Source organism: Canis lupus, chromosome 21 (assembly GCF_048164855.1).
Source record: "Canis lupus baileyi chromosome 21, mCanLup2.hap1, whole genome shotgun sequence".
Lineage (NCBI taxonomy): Eukaryota > Metazoa > Chordata > Mammalia > Carnivora > Canidae > Canis > Canis lupus.
Window position 1 is genome coordinate 3,455,817 of NC_132858.1, and position 16,499 is coordinate 3,472,315.

General features: G+C 56.6%; 1 protein-coding gene across 8 annotated transcripts; it reads right to left on the reverse strand.

Moving 5' to 3' along the window:
• Positions 1–1,243: 1,243 nt before the first annotated feature.
• On the reverse strand, positions 1,244–15,839 carry RASGRP2 (RAS guanyl releasing protein 2). Of its 8 annotated transcripts, none has more exons than XM_072789749.1 (17): positions 15,716–15,839; positions 13,748–13,886; positions 12,981–13,083; positions 12,212–12,274; positions 11,754–11,885; positions 10,824–10,974; positions 10,461–10,634; positions 10,171–10,287; positions 8,792–9,073; positions 7,582–7,659; positions 7,229–7,351; positions 6,796–6,911; positions 3,528–3,669; positions 3,218–3,254; positions 2,672–2,842; positions 1,638–1,702; positions 1,244–1,462 (listed from the first exon to the last, which is right to left on the reverse strand). In XM_072789749.1, exons 2-16 carry the CDS (start codon positions 13,818–13,820, stop codon positions 1,644–1,646), a joined length of 1,821 nt encoding a protein of 606 aa, XP_072645850.1. In that variant the 5' UTR covers positions 13,821–13,886; positions 15,716–15,839; the 3' UTR covers positions 1,244–1,462; positions 1,638–1,643. The 8 variants fall into 8 exon arrangements, with proteins under 8 accessions (XP_072645850.1, XP_072645846.1, XP_072645848.1 ...); XM_072789745.1 differs by having other exon boundaries at positions 11,754–11,888; XM_072789747.1 differs by lacking the exon at positions 15,716–15,839 and adding an exon at positions 14,987–15,599 and having other exon boundaries at positions 11,754–11,888.
• Positions 15,840–16,499: the final 660 nt, after the last annotated feature.

Consider the following 16,499-nt stretch of genomic DNA (forward strand, 5'->3'; position numbering starts at 1 on the left):
GACCTGGGCACACATATCCATACACACATGCACACTGGGAAGAGGCCAGGCTGGGGCTGAGGGCTGCAGGGAGGGGAGCCGACCAGGCTGCAGGGATGGAGGCAGCGCGGGAGGCGGCGGCACTGGGAGGGAGCTGCTCTTCACAACACAATCACCGTCTGTTGTTATAGCAACTCAGCCCCCAAATCGTGAAACGGATATTACAGCCTTCAGAGGGGGAAGGGCAGGAGGGGGCTGTGGACTCGAGGAAGGGTAGTGTGAGGGATCTGCTGGGGGACAGGGCTGGGGGCCTAACGGAGGGTGGTGCTGCAGTGGAGAAGTTGCAAGAGGGGGGAGGAGGCGACCTCAGTGAGGAGTGGCCCAGGAGGAGTGGGGTTTCAAGGGGAGAGGTGGACATGGAGTCAGGGAACCCCAAGGGAGGGGCTGAGGCCATTGCTTTGCAGGTAGGAATTGGGGTGCTCAAACCTCCACCCCCAGGATAACCCACAGCTGCTGTAGGACAGGTTAGGGGGGTTGAAGAGGTAGCTCCCACTCTTGCGGGGGGCTGCTGCTGGAGCCTGGCCTGGCTTCAGAATCCTTAGAAAACCTTCAGTCCACCCTCTCCACCCACACCAGCTTTGGAGGTGGTCTTTGACTTCTTCAGGTAGCGGTGACCCCCAAAACCTCTGTGCTGCAAACTCAGGAGGGAAGAGCTGGGTTGGGAGAAGCCACAGGAGGCTGAGAGCAGGATCAATATGCATTTCCTCTGGAAGTCACCGTCCTTCCGGCTGGCAGCAGCACTAGGCCAGGAGGCTGCAAGCCTAAGGAGTGCAGCCCCCACCCTAAGGCCTGCAAGCCCAGCAGGGGCTCCTGGGGCCTGGGCTGCCTGAGGCCCCGCCCCCATCTCTCCCCTACCCGCAGGCACTCTGGGCTGCCCTCTCTCCCCCATGGTTCTCTGCAGTGAGGTCCCCATTGCTGGAAGTATTCAAGCAGGGGCTGAGAGGTCACCTGTCAAGTAAAGGAATTTCAGCTATAGGCTGAAGGCTGTGGTTATACACGACCACCAGTTCCCCAAATTGTTATGTTCCAAGGTTTTTTGCTTCTAAAGTTCTACCCCCCAATTCTAGTCCCAATACATGAGATTCCTGATCTCCCAAGATTCTCTGACTACAAAGTTCTAGACTCCAACACTCTAGTCCCTATGATCGCAGTTCCCCGCCCCCACCCTGCCTCCCCCCCATGAAGATTCTAGGATCTGCCAGTCTAGGTTAATTACACGGGCCTTTTTATTCCATCTGGAAAATACAAATATTCACAAGAGTCTGTACAACCTTAGGGACGCCAGCCCTGGCCCAACCTCCAGCTGCATGCCACCCTCACACCCCACCCCCCAGCCCCAGCCTGCTGCCCCAGCACCCCAGGCTTCCTGCTCTGGTCCAAGTCTTTTCTCCAAGGCAGATAGGAGTGCTTGATCCAGTCACAACTGAGAAGGAAAAAACAACAACAACCAAAGGTTGTAAGGAAGATCCTCCCCCAAAAAGTAGGAGTCCACCTGGCCTGGGCCATTTGGACAGAGGGCCTGTCTCCCTGATCCTCCCACTGCCTCCTCCCCCATACCGCCAGCCCTCAGTGGCACAGGCTGTGGAGGGAGGACTCACCATCCATTACAAGTGGATGTCGAATACACCGTCCTCCACTGCTTGCACCTCCTCTTCTCGGATCTCTGCAGGGAAGCAGGTGGGGGTGGAGGTCACTCCAGGGTCCCTGTGCCTTCAGCAGCCCTTCCCTCACTCACAGGAGGCACCCCACCCCATCCCTAAGCAGACCCATCCACCAAAAATCAATTCACTGAATGACCAACTGGCCCCATTTTTGAGGCTCTTTTTCCAAGTTTCATTCTGCTACAGCTTTTTTCACCACCACCGATTTGTCAGTGCAGTTTGCTTAAAGTGTTAGTTTTGTGTGTTTCATGTCTTAGACCCCAGCACTTCTGGAAGGCTCGATGCAAATGGTTTCATCTTTTCTATTTTTGAGGACTTATGCCAACCCAAACAGTTGTGGTCAACTGCCTTAGACCCCAGTTTAATGTGGTTCCTCAGACTGTTCTCAGCAAAATAATCATTGGGGGAATTATCATTCAGCAAACTGACCTAAAACCACCAGAGACCCCAAGAGAGCCACCAAAGATTTTCAGGGCAAGGGACTTTTCTCAGAATGGTGTCCAGAGCAGCCAAAAAGGGAAATGCAAGCAAATGGCTGACATGATTCCCTCTTCAATCTAATGTCAATCCCCTTCACAAAGTAAGAGTGTGACTGGAATCTTCTTTTTTTTTTTTTTTTTTTTTTTTTTTAAGTAAGCTTTATGCCCAACATCAGGCTTGAACTTGTTATGCTGAGATCAAGAGTCACGGGCTCTATTGACTGAGCCAGCCAGGTGCTCCTGTGATTGGACTCTTGAAGCCTTTCATTTTTACTCTTCTTTCTGTATTAGCCTCTCTCAGCTTCAGAAGAACAAGGGTTCCTGAGCCACCCTCTGGCCCCCTTACCTGTTCAACCTTTTTGTACCGTCCCCACCAAAATAATAGAATTACAAACTCTGGAATGGTTTCCCTCCTGGATAAGGTAATACTTTGCCAGGATGGCCCTGCCTCCCTCCCCTCACAGGCCAATACACAATGAGATCACCTCTTACCTGGAGGCCGGGAGCCTCGCCTACCTGGGCGGGGCAGGGAGAAGCTGAAGGCCCGGTGATGGGTGGGTGAGGGTGAGGGTGCAGACCCCTCCAGACTCACACTCTGTGCCCGGCGCCGGCATTCAACCGACAGACGGTCTTTACACTGTTTGTGGCAGTTCACACCGCAGGCTGGGGGAGGCAGATGGGGAGGCCGGCCAGGCGTTGGTCAGAACACCCTCCACCTGGTTCTCTAGCAGGCCCCTCTCCCCAGTATCTTCTGCTCCTGAGCAGCCCTCCCCCCCCCACCAAAATGAGAATCTCTTTCCACAGTGCTCTCTTCATCCTGCCCGCAGGGCCAAGCCCTCTCCAGAGTTCTGTTCCTGGGCCGCTGGCTCACCAAAATAAAAGGCCACTGAAGGCTACCCCCCACTTCAATACAATTATCGTGCCTCTCTGGCTGCAAGGTACTTCGCTGCTCCGCAATTGCTCCCCCACACACACAAAAAGGGTCCCTACCCAGAGAGTAACTCTTCCCCCCAAATTCAGCCCACCAGCCCTGCTCACCTCGGCATTTGAGGCCCTGCTTGTAGATGCCCAGGATCTGAAATAGAGGAGAGGGCCGTGCTGGGGAAGAGGTCTTTAGGGCTAATGACTCTACGTCTTCCTTCTCAAGGGCAGGGGCTGGCACTGACCCTGGTGCTTTCGGGCCCCCCGGAGCTGGCTAGTAGGCGCAGCACCCCGAGAGGAGACGCAGGCGGAATTAGGGAGGTCGGCCCCAGCTAAGCAGGCTCGGCAGGGGCGGGGCCGGGGCGGGGCCAGGGGCGGGCGGGGCCGGGGGCCGGGGCCGAGGGGCGTGGCTGGGGCGGGGGCTCACCAGGGCCTTGCAGTGGCGGCAGGCAACCGGGCGCAGGGAGCTGCTCTCGTGGAAGTTGTGCACGAAGCCCATGCGGCCGCCCAGCACCGAGCTGGAGCGCAGGAAGTAAGAGACCATCTCCTCCCTGCTGATGCAGCCATCCCTGTCGGGGGAAGGGGAGCGCCTCAGGGGGGGGCCCTCCCCCGGGGACCACCCACCACCGGCCTAATCCATCCCACTGGGAACCTCCCTACCAAAGAAAAGATCCTCACCCCACTCCTGATTTTGAACTCCCGGTGCAGGAGAGAGAACGCTAGCCGAAGGCAGGCAGATGCTTGGAGTGAGGGGGTGAGTGGGGGCCGATACTAACTACTTGTGAGGTCTTGGGTAAGTCACTCTCCCCGGGTTTCCTCACCACAAAAATGGCAATCGTAATTCCTGTCCTGCCCACTTTACACACTTGGCGTGGATACTAACTAAAAGGGCTGTGCACTTTCCCACTTTGTTTTCCAAAGTGAGCTCTTTGGAACACCAGTTGGGAGCCCTGAGAATTAAGAGATTTCTGATGAGCTCCAGGACCAGGCAAGATTCGAAAAAGCCGCCTGGGTCTCACTGTCATGTGAGTGAATGCCAGAAAGACACCTGCGCTCAGGGTTCCCCACATAATCCAGGGCTTCCCACAGAACCCTTTTCTCACCCATCAACACATTTTAGGGAAAGAGTGACCACATGCTCTGGATACAGACCACAGTTCAAGTTCTGGTCTGCTGCTTCCTGGCTGTGTGACCTTTGGGATAGTTAATCTCCCTGTGCCTCAGTTTCTTCTTCTACAAATGCGGATTGTGATCATCCCTGTGCCTCAGGGAGTTTTTGCGAGGATTAAGTGAGGCAGCATATATGAAGCATTTACAATAGTGTCTGTGTCATTAACAGGTCCTGGGCCACCAGGAACTGTTTCTGTCAGGGCTGGTCATTGTTGGAAGTTCCTGCCCATTATATGTGGGGGTCCATGATGTGATCCCGGTGATCCTTCAGTTCAATAGGGCATTGGGGGCCCACTGGCCATTTACAAAAAAATATCACCCTAGATTCCTCACTGAACTGAGAACGCTAATGTAAAAAAGATAAAATTATCAAAGTATCTGAAAAGGTGTAAGAGAATATCTTTGTAATTTCCAGGAGATGAGGGTCTTTCTACACATAACACACATTGGAGAAGCCATAAAGGAAAAGACTGACATACTGAGCACACGACATTTTTAAAAAATTTTATATGGCAAAAGACAACATAAATGACAGACTGGGAGAAAATATTTGCGAACACGTTCAACAGCAAAGGGTTAATATCCATTAACAGAGATTCTGAAATTCGATGAGAAAAAGACCAACAAATCCAGTGGAATAATGGACAAAGAATATGAACAGGCAGTCCACAGAAGAAATATAAGAGGCCAATAAACATATGAAAAGATATCCTACCCCCACTAGTATTGAAGAGATTCAAATTTAACCAAGACACCATTTGCCAATTAGACTGACAAAATTGTAAAGCTTATTATACCGTCCACTGTTGGCAAGGAAGTTGGGAAATGGGCACTTGTTCACTGCTGATGGGGGTGCAAGCCAGCACAACCTTGCCTGAGGTCACTTTGGCAGTCTCTCTCCTAATTTAGAATGTGCATATCTTTTGATCCAATTATCCCACTTCTAGGAATTTCTCCTACAGAAATAGTGGCCTGAGTGCATTGGTACAAAGATGTTCACAGCAGCATGGCGTATATTAATAGCGAAAAACTGGGAACAGTCTACATGTCCATCAGCAGGAGAATAGTGAGGCAAATGAAGGCCCAGCTACATAGTGGGATCCACTGCAACCATTCTAAAGAATGAGGTCGTTCTGCATGAAGCAGCATGGAAAGCTGTCCATGGTAAAGGGTTAAGTGGGAAACAAAAACAAAAGCAAAAAAAACAAGATGTGCAGTTCTACCGAGACAGTGATTAAAAAACAACAATGACACAAAAACCTGAAAACCCTACTGCTACAAATACATAGATCCTAGTTAAAATACATCCAGATTTGCTTTAAATGCACAGGTGAGTTTTCGAGAAAGAAATGGTAATCCCCGGGTTACAGAAACAAAGAGCAAGCTTCAAGCTGAGACAGGGAGTGAGGAGCAGATGCTGAGGCTGCCCTTGGAGGGGGGGTGCTGGTCCCCCCACCCCACAGTGAGCCAGGTGCTGCGTTTTGATACCCAGATGAGCTGGGCACGAGGCTTGGGGCATGCAGAAGGTGGAGAGTTAAGGCTGAAACCCCTGCGTGAAGCTATATCCAAGGTCTCCAAGGGCTGACCCCTTACTGAAAATGGGACCTGGGAAAAAAATCCACCCACCAACCCAGGGACCTAACCTAGAACTCGGTCTCAGTTCTTAGAAGCAGAAACAAAGCAACTACAACCAGCACCATGGGCAGAGCCAGATGTATAGGATACTCCTGTTTGTCCACGGAACAGACCCAGACAAACAAAATCAACTTGTACAAGCTTGGAGAAAAGAAAAAGACTGGAAGGATACAGTGTTGCCAAGCCAGTAACACTGCTAACATGTTGCTAAAGATAATATAACCTCTCCTGATAGGAAAGATCAGAGAGGAAAAAGGGAACTTTCACTTCTTACTTCATTCATGGGCTTTGTTCACTATAAATCTATTTTACTACCTGGATTTCTTTTTCACCACGGAGTTTTGCAATATGAAAAAAAAACAACAGATTTTTGAAATATGAGTAACATTAAAATATAACTCGACCCGAGTCGGACTAAAAATTTTGACTAGAGTTCAGCAAAACAAGGATATGAAACATGGTTGTGGGGGACATGTCCAACCTACTTCAGAGAACCAGCTGTTTGTCCAAATTGTCAATATGTGAATTGTTGATAAGTACGTGGGTGCTGCTAATTACAGGCCTTTCTTTTCTATTCATTAAAACAGGCTACCCAGGAATTGAACTTGCCCACACTTTTTGCCAGCTATGAGCTCCACAAGTAAAGCAGCACTTCTGTCCCCAGGCCAGTCTTTGCAAGCTTCAGGTGGAACCCCCCCATCTGAACAAGTGGGGTAACCTGTGCCTCCACAGCCGGCAGCCTCTCCCCTGAGATGAGAGCCCCTCCCCACATTGGTAGCTTCCTCTGCCGAGATCATCTGGTTTAGTGGCCTCATCTTGCACAGGAGGAAGCTGACACGGAGGGGAAGTGAGCCTGCCTTCCCGCTCCCCCAGCCCCCAGCTCTCCTCACTGGTTCTGGTCGAGGTCCCCAAAGGCGCTGAGGTAAGGGAAGTTCCCACGGATGATCTGGAACTCTTCCTGTGAGATGTGGCCATCCCCATCGACGTCAAAGTTCCGGAACACAGACTGGAGCACACAGAGGGACACACGAGGCAAAATAAAACAGGCACAGCCACGTCCTGCCCACGTTCTCAGTCCATGTCAGGAAGGGTGTCTCAGACGTGAGTGGCTCTCCATCTCCCACTTTATCTCCCTCTTTCACGCCCCTACCCCCAACCCCACCCACTGGCTATGCCCCTTGCCTTCTGGGAGGGAGCGCTGGCCTTTGAACATGGCACTGGTATCAATCCGGGGGTAGTGGCCTGGCAAAACCACTCTTCACTGACCACTACCGACCTGTCTCCCAACTGCTCAGGGGCCAAAGCTGGCTACCACAGTCTTACCTCCACCATCTTCTCGATGTGTTCCACCAGGAGTGCCTGGTCCAGCTTGGGTTTGGCAGCTGAGGTCCACTCATCCAGAACTGGGGGCCGGGGAGGTGGGGTGCAGCTTGTGGGGCTGGTTGGCTACAGGGATGATCAAGACTGAGTGAGAGTCAGAGGGAGGGAGGCCAGAGCCCAGGGGAGAGGAGCGGGGAGGCCATGGGGAGAAGGGAGCCTGCCTGCCCAACAAGCTAGAGAGGTGAGGTAGCCTCTGAGAGCTCTGCTTACCCTCCCGTCCTGGGATTTTCAGGAAGGGCAGAAGTAGGGGAGGAAGACATTAGGCAGAGTTAGGAAGCAGGGATTCCCTATCTCACCGAGGACTTGGAGCGTGGCTCCCGCTGCAGGGACAGCTGGTAGAGTTCATCCTCTGTCTGATACTGATCCAGAGATACCTGGGACACACAGGTCTGATCACACCCACTGCCCCTGCTGTCCTCAGGAGCCCACTGTCCAGAGCCCAGGGTCATAGGTCCACCTAGAGGTCACAACTCAGCCTGGAACCCAGTCCAGATGCTAGACTCAGGACAAAGGCCAGCTTAGAAAACACCCTAGAAGGGCGCCTGAGTGGCTCCATCAGTTAAGTGTGCAGCCTGGATTTCGCCTCCAGTCATGATCTCAGTGTCAAGAGATTGAGCCAGCAACCACACACCAGCCTAGCACAAGAACCAGCACCCACACCTTGGCCCAAACCTGGAGCACAATTCTTGGCTGGATTGCCAAGAATCCAGCCAAGAATCTAGGTCAGAACATAGCCAAGAGCTCTGAGATTAAGCCCCAACCTAGAACCCAACCCAGCATCCAGAATCCCACTCAGATTTCAATCCCGATCCCAGCCCAGAGCCTGGAAACAACTAAGAATTCACACTAGACCCAAAACTCAAGCCCCTGCTCTATGTCTAGAACCTAGTCCAGATCGACTAGAACCTACTCTCATCATAGACCCCAAAACCAAGTCCAAGACCAATCCCAGGTCTTTTCTAAGAGCTCAAGACCATGTTTAGAGGGATGCCTGGGTGGCTCAGTGGTTGAGCATCTGCCTTTGGCTCAGATCGTGATCCCAGGGTCCTGGGATAGAGTCTCACATCAGGCTCCCTGCAGGAAGCCTGCTTCTCCCTCTGCCTATATCTCTGCATCCTCATGAATAAATAAATAAAATCTTAAAAAAAAAAAAAAAAAAGACCATATTTAGAAACCACCCTGCATCCAGAACCCAGAGCTGGACCCTAAGCCTTCAATATAACCCATTCCCAGGAACTCAACCCAGGACCCAGGCCCAGCTTCAAGCTCAGCACAAAAAGCCCACATACCAGCCTCAAAATCAGACCTTAGTCCATAGCCCCATTTGGAGCCTGGAACTCATCTCAGAGTCCACTCCAAACCCTGGAGCCCAGGCTGGATCTCAGTTCCTTGATCAGAACCTAGAACTCAAGACCAAATCCACAGCCTTGCATAAATCTAAAACCAGGTATATGGTTGTCCGCCCTGCTGCCCGGCCCCCCAGCATCCCTGCTCCCAACCCCTCACCGTGAGTAGGCTCAGCAGATCAGGGTTGGCCTGCACTGGTGGCCGAAGGCTGGTCACCATGGCCAGCTCCTCCAGGATGCTGAAGAGCTGCTTCATCTTGGCCCCATTAAGTCGGGTCCGGGCAGGGTCCAGCCAGTCAGGCAGTGCCAGCTGCAGAGCCACCAGGTCCTTGAGGTGTACACCCAGGATAGGAAAGCGGAAACCCACACAGGCTGCCAGCCGGCGCCGGTAGTTGCCATAGTTGCTCGTGGCCGTCACTAGTTCTGTCAGACCTTCCCAGAGCTGGGGAGGGGAGGCAAAAGGCAGAGGGTCACACACACATACACACATCACTGGCTCAACTGCCCTTCCCCCGCAGCCCTGGAAACATAGGAGAGGATGAGGAGTCAGAGTCAGGGATGGGTGAAAGGTTGAAAATCTTCCCTCACTGTCCCCCAGCACTGTACTGTCTCCCTTAGCCCCAGGGGTCAGAGTTCAGGGGTCATGAGCTCAAGGGAACACCCACTGCCAAGGACCACACCTCTACACCAGGCTGGGGCATGGAATATCATCAACATTTAACAGGAAAAGAAACTGAGGCTCAGGAAGGCAAGCAGCACACGACAAAGATCCAGAAGAACGTTTCTAGCTGTGTCGATTGTAACAGCCCAAACTGGGAAGACCTCCAGATGTTCAATGGTAGAGTAGCTATATCCATTGCGGTAGACTTAGAATAAAATATTATACGGCAACAGAACTGAATGAACAACTGCTCTAAGTAACAGAACGTAAAACTGAAAGAAGCAAGACATAAAATAACATACAACAGAGTTCCATTCATAGAAGATCCAAAAACAGGCGACAAAAATCCCATATTGCTTTGAGATTCATACGTAAGTGGTAAAGCTATAAAGAAGAGCAAGGCCGTCATCATTACGAAAGTCATAGCATTGGTTACCTCTGATGGGGAGGGAGTTATGTTCTAAGGTGCTGGGAGCTTCGGGGGCTGGCAATGTTCTATTTCTCAGACCTGGGTGGTAGTTACACAAGCGTTTTCTTTATAACTTTTCTTTAATCTCTACATATGCTTTATATACATCTCTATACATACATCACCCAATATGTTAAAAAAAAATGAGTAAAAGGAGGAGAAAAGCACAAACTTTGGGGTCAGGCAGCCCTGTGAGCCCCTACTCTGCCACTCTCACTGTGTAACCTGTGAAAAGTACTGAACCCCTCTGAGCCTCAGTTTCCATATCTGTCAAATGGGGGCAGGAGTGCACAGCCCCCAACACTACCAGGAGTTCTCAGGGAGGCCAGACCTGGGAAACTGGGCCCAGGGCTTGATGAGGTTCTTCCCCTGACCACCACCACACCATGAGCCCCACTATCCCAGGCACCTTAATGGTCTCAGAGCTAACATGACTGTGAGTCTCCTTGAGGCGGGAGATGGAGCTGTGGCTCAGGCCTCCGACCACGGCCATCAGAGTGTTGAAGTTCTGCAAGTGAAGCAGCTTCTGTGGGGGTGCAAATGAGGAGGGGGAAGGCAGTGAGTCATTGAACAGGCCCAGGATTTGGCCCGGCTTTTCCGGAGAGGAGGCAGTGGGTGAGTGGAAAGGAGGGCCTCACCCTACTGCCCCACAACCCCCTCCCCCACCAGGGTGCTTGGGGAAGAGGGAGGGGAAAGCACCTCTGCCACGTGGACAAAGTGCGTGATGACCAGGGCACGCTGAGGGGCAGTGGGCTTGCTGAGAATCATAAGCTGCACCCACTGTGAGACACTGTTGAAGAGGGAGATGAATCTCTCCAGGACGGGGTTGTCCACGGTGCAGCCATGAGTCACAAAACTGTGATAGTCCTGAAACTGGGGGCAGGAGAGGCCTCAGCCCCTGCAGGCCCCTCCCCCCACAGATGGCCACTCCTCACCCTCCAGCTGCCCTTCATTGGTTACCCTGAAACCCCCAACCCACCCCATACCCTAACCCTGTTCCTCCTAGGGCCAATACCCCCCCAGCCCAAACTCCACCCTGGACCAAAGGCCCTTGGGCCGCACCAGGATCTTGCAGAAGGAGCGATACTCTAAGTAGGTGAGATGCTCTGCTAGTTCCAAGGGTTCCAGGTGGTCGAACAATAGGGACATCTTTCGTTTTTTCTGTGCTACAGGGTTCCGCTGGGTCACCTGCCGCTTCCACTTGTAGGTGGGGCTGGGAAGTGAGGCAAGGGCAATGAGCCCTTTGCTGGAGATACCCCATCCCTTAGGACCCCCACACTCACGCAGACACACCACGCAAGCTGACTGAGGACCCACACAGTCTGAGGCACCGTGCCAGACACCGATGCACCCATCCCCAGCAACTCCCACTATCTCCCCCAGCAACTCCCGCTATCTCCCCCTGCTCAGGCACTCAGCACTGTGCTAGGTGCTGGGGGTAGAGAGATGAGCAAGACACATTTCCTGCCCTTGAGGAGCTCACAGTCTACTGGGGAAGACAGACACAGAAACAATCACAAAACAGCATGGCACGGATACAGGTCTTTTGATGGCGTCTGCACCAAGTGCCATGGGTGGGACACAGGAGGGAATGACAAATTCTGCCCTGGAAGACCTGTGAGCCCACAGACACTCCATACTTGAGCAGAGTCTTTACAACACAGAGAGGCAGGCAAGGGGACCGAGCTGAGCAGAGCACCATGGTGGGAAGGGATGCAAGACTGGAGATCGGTGAGCAGACCAGTGGTGTAGCTGCGGGATGAAGTGCATGGGATGGGAGGGGGCTGTAGAAGATGAGACAGGAAAACTGGCCAGAGACCATCAGAGGCCTTAATCCTCAGCCTAGACATTGTGAAGGTGACAGGGAGCCAGAGGTTTTTAAGCAAGACAGTGACATGACCCTCACGCATTCAACTCAATAAACATTTATTAAGCACAGATGGTGTGGGATGCCAAGTGCCCTCCCCAGCTCTCAAGCTTGCCCCCACGCACACGCTCTCGATGTCAATGAGGCTGCTGTGGCGCCGGTTCCCTTCTTGGTCTAGCAGAGCCTTCAGCTCCTTGATCTGCTCAGCGAGCTCAGGGTTCAAGTCAAACTCTGCTGGGAATGCTGAGATCCAGTACCTGCTGGAAACTCATTATCACCCAAGGCAGCCCTTCCCCCACCATCCCCGAGGGGCTGGAGCTCCCCAGGGAGGGGGAAAGAGCCCCAAACTGTGGTCCCCCCACTTGCTGTCTCATTCCTTCCCCACACCCACTGGGCAGATTAGAATACCCAGGCCCAGACCAGGAAGGCACGCCCTGCAGCAGCAGGCCCACCATGGACAGAGCCGGGGCTCAAACCTACATGAGCAACTCCCAGAACAGTCCCTTTCCTCTCCTTCAGGCCAGTCTGAAGCCTGAGCAAAGGGAGCAAGAGGAGGAGACAGAGCCCCAAAAGGAAGACTCACCTGACCAGGTGGCACGTTTTCACCTGCAGCGAATTGGAGTTATCCTTCCGGGATTGTTGATAGGTGAAGGAGAGTTAAGGAAATACAGAATGGAGACTGGGATGCCTGGGTGGCTCAGTGGTTGAGCACCTGCCTTCCGCCCGTGATCTTGGGGTCCTGGGATCCAGTCGGGTGTCAGGCTCCCTGCATGGAGCCTGCTTCTCCCTCTGCCTATGTCTCTGCCTCCCTCTCTGTGTCTCTCATGAATAAATAAATAAAATTTAGAAAAAAAAAAAAAAAAGAATGGAGACTAATTCTAGAAAGGGAAGCAGGGAAAGGGTCTAGAATTCTGGAGGGAGGCTGAGGACTGAGCCCCGACCTAGGAGAAATGCTGGGGGTGGGATCTGGGACGGGCCTGTCGGAAAGGGGCTGAAGGCGGGGATGTGGGGTGAACTTGAGGAGGGCGCTAGGTTCTGGGGGTGGCTGAAAGCATGGCCTGGGTTCTGAGAGAGAGGCCGGAGGAGGGACCTGGGCTGGGAGTAGGGACAGGTCTTCTACTGTAGGGAGCAGAAGAGCAAAGCCCAGGTGGGGAGGGGGCGGGAAGGGGCGAGGCCTGAGTCGGGAGGAGGAGAGGGGTGGAGCCTAGGCCGCCTAGAGAGGCTGCCCTGAACTCTAGGACGCAGGAGCGGCCCACGCTCTAGGAGCGAAGCCCAATCTTGGCCTGGGCTGGGCAGCCACGCTCCCTCATGGACTGGGACTGCAGGGCCGTGGTGAGGCCCGGGAAGGATATATGTGGAGCAGCTTTGCCGCCAGCTGAGAGGAAGGGATGTACCAAGGGTGCATCATGAGAAACATGCGCACCAGCTGCGGGTCCCGCACCTTCCCGGAGTCATCTAACTCCGAGGGGTCAGAGAGAAGCGAGTTGGCCCTTCGGCCCGTAGCTGGGGTCCCTCAAGCCTACCCCAGAGCCCGCTGGATCTCTGGCCCCCCGCCCATCACCTGCTTTCCCAGGACTCTGAAACCAAGAGGCAGATTAGAGAGAAAAGGTAGGGAGGAGGGAGAGGGATGAGGCAGGATCCGAAGAAGAACCGGAGAGGGGGAGCATCCGATCCGGCCCATCGTCCCGAGGGGAACCAGCTGGGGCGGAAGAAGTCTGGGTTCCCTGGGGTCAGGAATCCAGAGGTCATTTCCTGAGTGCTTGGGGGAAGGGGCACCCCTTCACCAGAGAAGCCGCCCCCCATCAGCCGGAAACAGCTCCCAGGCCAGAGATAGAGAGTTCCTCCGGATCCTCCGGGAAGACAGATAATGCTCTTCGCGTGCCAGAGTCTGGGGACCCCTCCCTTCCTTCAACGCCAGCACACTAGGGAAGGGAAACATTTTATCTGTCTGAAGCGCGTGGATCCCTCTCCACCCTGTGATGAAGAGCAGGCTTTCGTTAAAAAGGTGGCAGGGTGCGGAACTGCGTGGGTCTAGGCCGAGGGTCTGTCGTGGGAGGCAGGGGCCCCGCCCCAGGCTCGGGCTGGGCTCAGGCTGAGGGTGCCCTCCCGTGCCACTCACCGAAGGCTTCGATGCAGCCGCGGAGCAGCTCCTCCACGGTGCAGCCCTTGTCCAGGTCCAGAGCGCCCGCCATGGCCGCCGGCGCGGGTGGGCGAGGTCACGCTGCACTCTGGGCCTCCCGCGGGGCTCGGGCCGGACCCTGTCCCGGGAGAGGCAAAGAGGGAGTCTGCGGAGGGGCCGGCGCGGGGCGGGGGGCGAGGCCCCGGGCGGGCGGGCCCCGGGCGGGGCGGGCACGCCCCCTGCTGGGCAGGGGCGGAGTCGGCCGCCGCGGCCACTCCCGGGGTTAAACGGTCCGGCCCGGGATGGTGCAACCCACCAGTTGGGAAACCGACCCGCCGAGAGGCTTCCGGCTCTCCCTCGGAGGCGCGGGAAGGCGGAGGGGCTCCCCGGGGATCTGGGCGAGCCGGACTCCGGGGACCGGTTTGTGCCCCAGCCCCCGTAGGCCCTGTTCTCCTCGCGTCCTCTCCCCCGAGGCACCTGCAGCACCCCGCGCTCGGCTCCGCGCCCCTCCCGCTTCCCGCCCTCCACTGCCTCCCTTCCCCCGCAGGGTTATTTTGGGAACCCAGAGCCTGAGGGGACCTCGGAGGAATTTCTCCCTGGGATGGGAGGGAGGGAGGAACCCAGGCGTCCTGCCCGCATCGCCCCCTCCCGGGCTCCCGGGGAGGAGAGGCGGGGCTGCGGCAGCCCCCAGGGGCCTGCCCTTGGGGAGGCGAGCTGAAGCGCAGAACATTCCTGGGGCGGGGCGGGGGGTGGGGGGTGGGGGGTGGGGGGAGCCCGCTGCGGCCGAGACGCGTCAGCTGGAAGCCTGAGCCTGGGAACCGCGCGCTCCCGAGCCACCTCCCCAGTGAAGGCCCCGGGGGTCCTGGCTCAGCCCTTCAGACCATCTCCCTCCCCAGCCGGAGTTCCTGACCCAGGCTCCTTGCGGCACAGCCGAGCTGTGAGCGCACCGGGGCCGGCCACCTTCGGAGCACACGGAGTAGGGTGCCCAGAAGGGGGCGCTAGCGCCATGAGGGGTGGAGAATGCAGGCAACTCTAGTCACCCGCAGGGTCTTACGCACCCACGCTAGGGACACACACTCATTCTATACCCGAGGCCAGGGGCCCGCATTAGGGTGTAAGACACCACCCCACACATTCACACACGCGAGCCTCAGGCACTTGCCTCCGTCCTCCGTCAGATACGTACAATGGCACTCACCCCCCGCACACCTGCAGGAAGGAACCCTGGGGCACACATACCCAGCCTTCCAGCCCAAAATGCAAACCCGTTGATGGGACCAGGTCCCGGACGTGCAGCCCACTCGAGCCAGCCTGTAGTTCCGCACCCATAGAGGCGCTGGAATCGCACACGTGCGCGCACACAAGACAGTGCACCTACACGTATGTACACTCCCACACATGCACACCCCCCCATGGGTGCGCACACACGCCCATTCCGCTGCCCCCCCTTCATCCGCAGTCCAGGACGAGCTCTGCAGCCGCAACGCCCTGACACCCCTCATCCTCCGACGCTGCCAGAGCCTGGCCCCACAAAAAGGTACCCCGCCCCTACACAAACTCCCCTGGGCTGGAGGTGGACCCCCCTACTGAGTTCTCTGGCGGACTTTTCCTAGGAACCACCCAGAGCCAACCCCCGTCTAGCTCTGCCGCTGCCTCGCTGTGTGACCTTGAGAGTCACTTGGCCTCTCGGAGCCTCAATTTTCTCATCTGTCAAATGGGGGGGTCCGTGGAAGAAGGTCCCGCTGAAACGTGGCTGGGGAGAGCGGGATGCCCCGCGGCTGCCGCCCCCTCCCGCGGGTTGTCCAGGGCGCTCCGGCTCTCCCCTCCCTCCCGGACCCCGGCCGCAGACTCCGCACCCACCAACCTTCCCGCCGCCCCCAGCCCGCCTGCGCTGCCCTGGGGGAGGGGGGCGCCCGTGGGGGCCGGGCCCTCTTCTGCCCGGCGCCCCGCCCGCTCTCGCTCACTCACTCTTGGGACCCGCGGCACGGATCCCGCACCCGGCCGGGCCGCGCCACCTCTGTGCGCTCCCGCCCGCCGGCCTTGCTGCGGCTGCGGCTCCCTCCCGCTCTCGGCGCCGCCGCCCCGCTTCCCGCCGCCCCGCCCCCGCGCCGCGGCCGCCCCCTCCCCTCCCCTCCCCTCCGCTCCCCTCCCCTCCCCTCCTCTCCCCTCCCTCCCCGCCCCTGCGCGGGGCTCCGCACAGCCGGCCGCGCCTCCCCCACCCGGGGCTCCCCCTCGCCCCGCACGCGGCGGTCCCTGCGCAGTTTAACCCGTCCCCTGCCGCGCCGCCCGGGGGGCCGGGGCCGCGGGCTGGGGCTGCGCCACCCGCCGCGCAGAGGGTGGGCGAGCGGAGGTCAGGCCTCGCGGGACGTGGAGGGAGGCAACTAAACCGAGAGCCCTCTCCCCCTCCACCCAGACTCCCCTCTGCCCCCCGCCCTGCCTGGTATTGGGCAGAGGAAGCCGGGAGGGGCAGGAAGCGGACTGCGGTGGGGAAGGGGCGCCCCGCCCAGCCCCCGGCCCTGGTTCCTGTTTTCGAGACAAGCGGTTCCCACGGGGCTAACCGGACCCGGGCCCGAGCGTCTTCCTGCGGGCCGCGAGGGGCATAACCTGGTAGAGATGAGGCGGGGGGGGCGGGGGGGTAGGGGCAGCGGGTCCTAGGGACAGCCTGGAGGAGGGGCTAGGAACATTTCGAGGACAGGGGCCTGTGGGAGGTAGGAAAGAAAACGCGGCGACCTGAACACGGGGCCTCTATGTC

Excerpts from the sequence above, each read along its gene's own strand:
- RASGRP2 (XM_072789745.1), bottom strand. The coding sequence starts at position 13,820 with ATGGCGGGCGCTCTGGACCTGGACAAGGGCTGCACCGTGGAGGAGCTG. Across the intron at positions 12,275-12,980 it reads GCGGCAAAGCTGCTCCACAT|CTATCAACAATCCCGGAAGG; the intron begins ATATCCTTCCCG and ends ACTCTCCTTCAC. Across the intron at positions 6,912-7,228 it reads ACATCGAGAAGATGGTGGAG|TCTGTGTTCCGGAACTTTGA; the intron begins GTAAGACTGTGG and ends TGTGTGCTCCAG.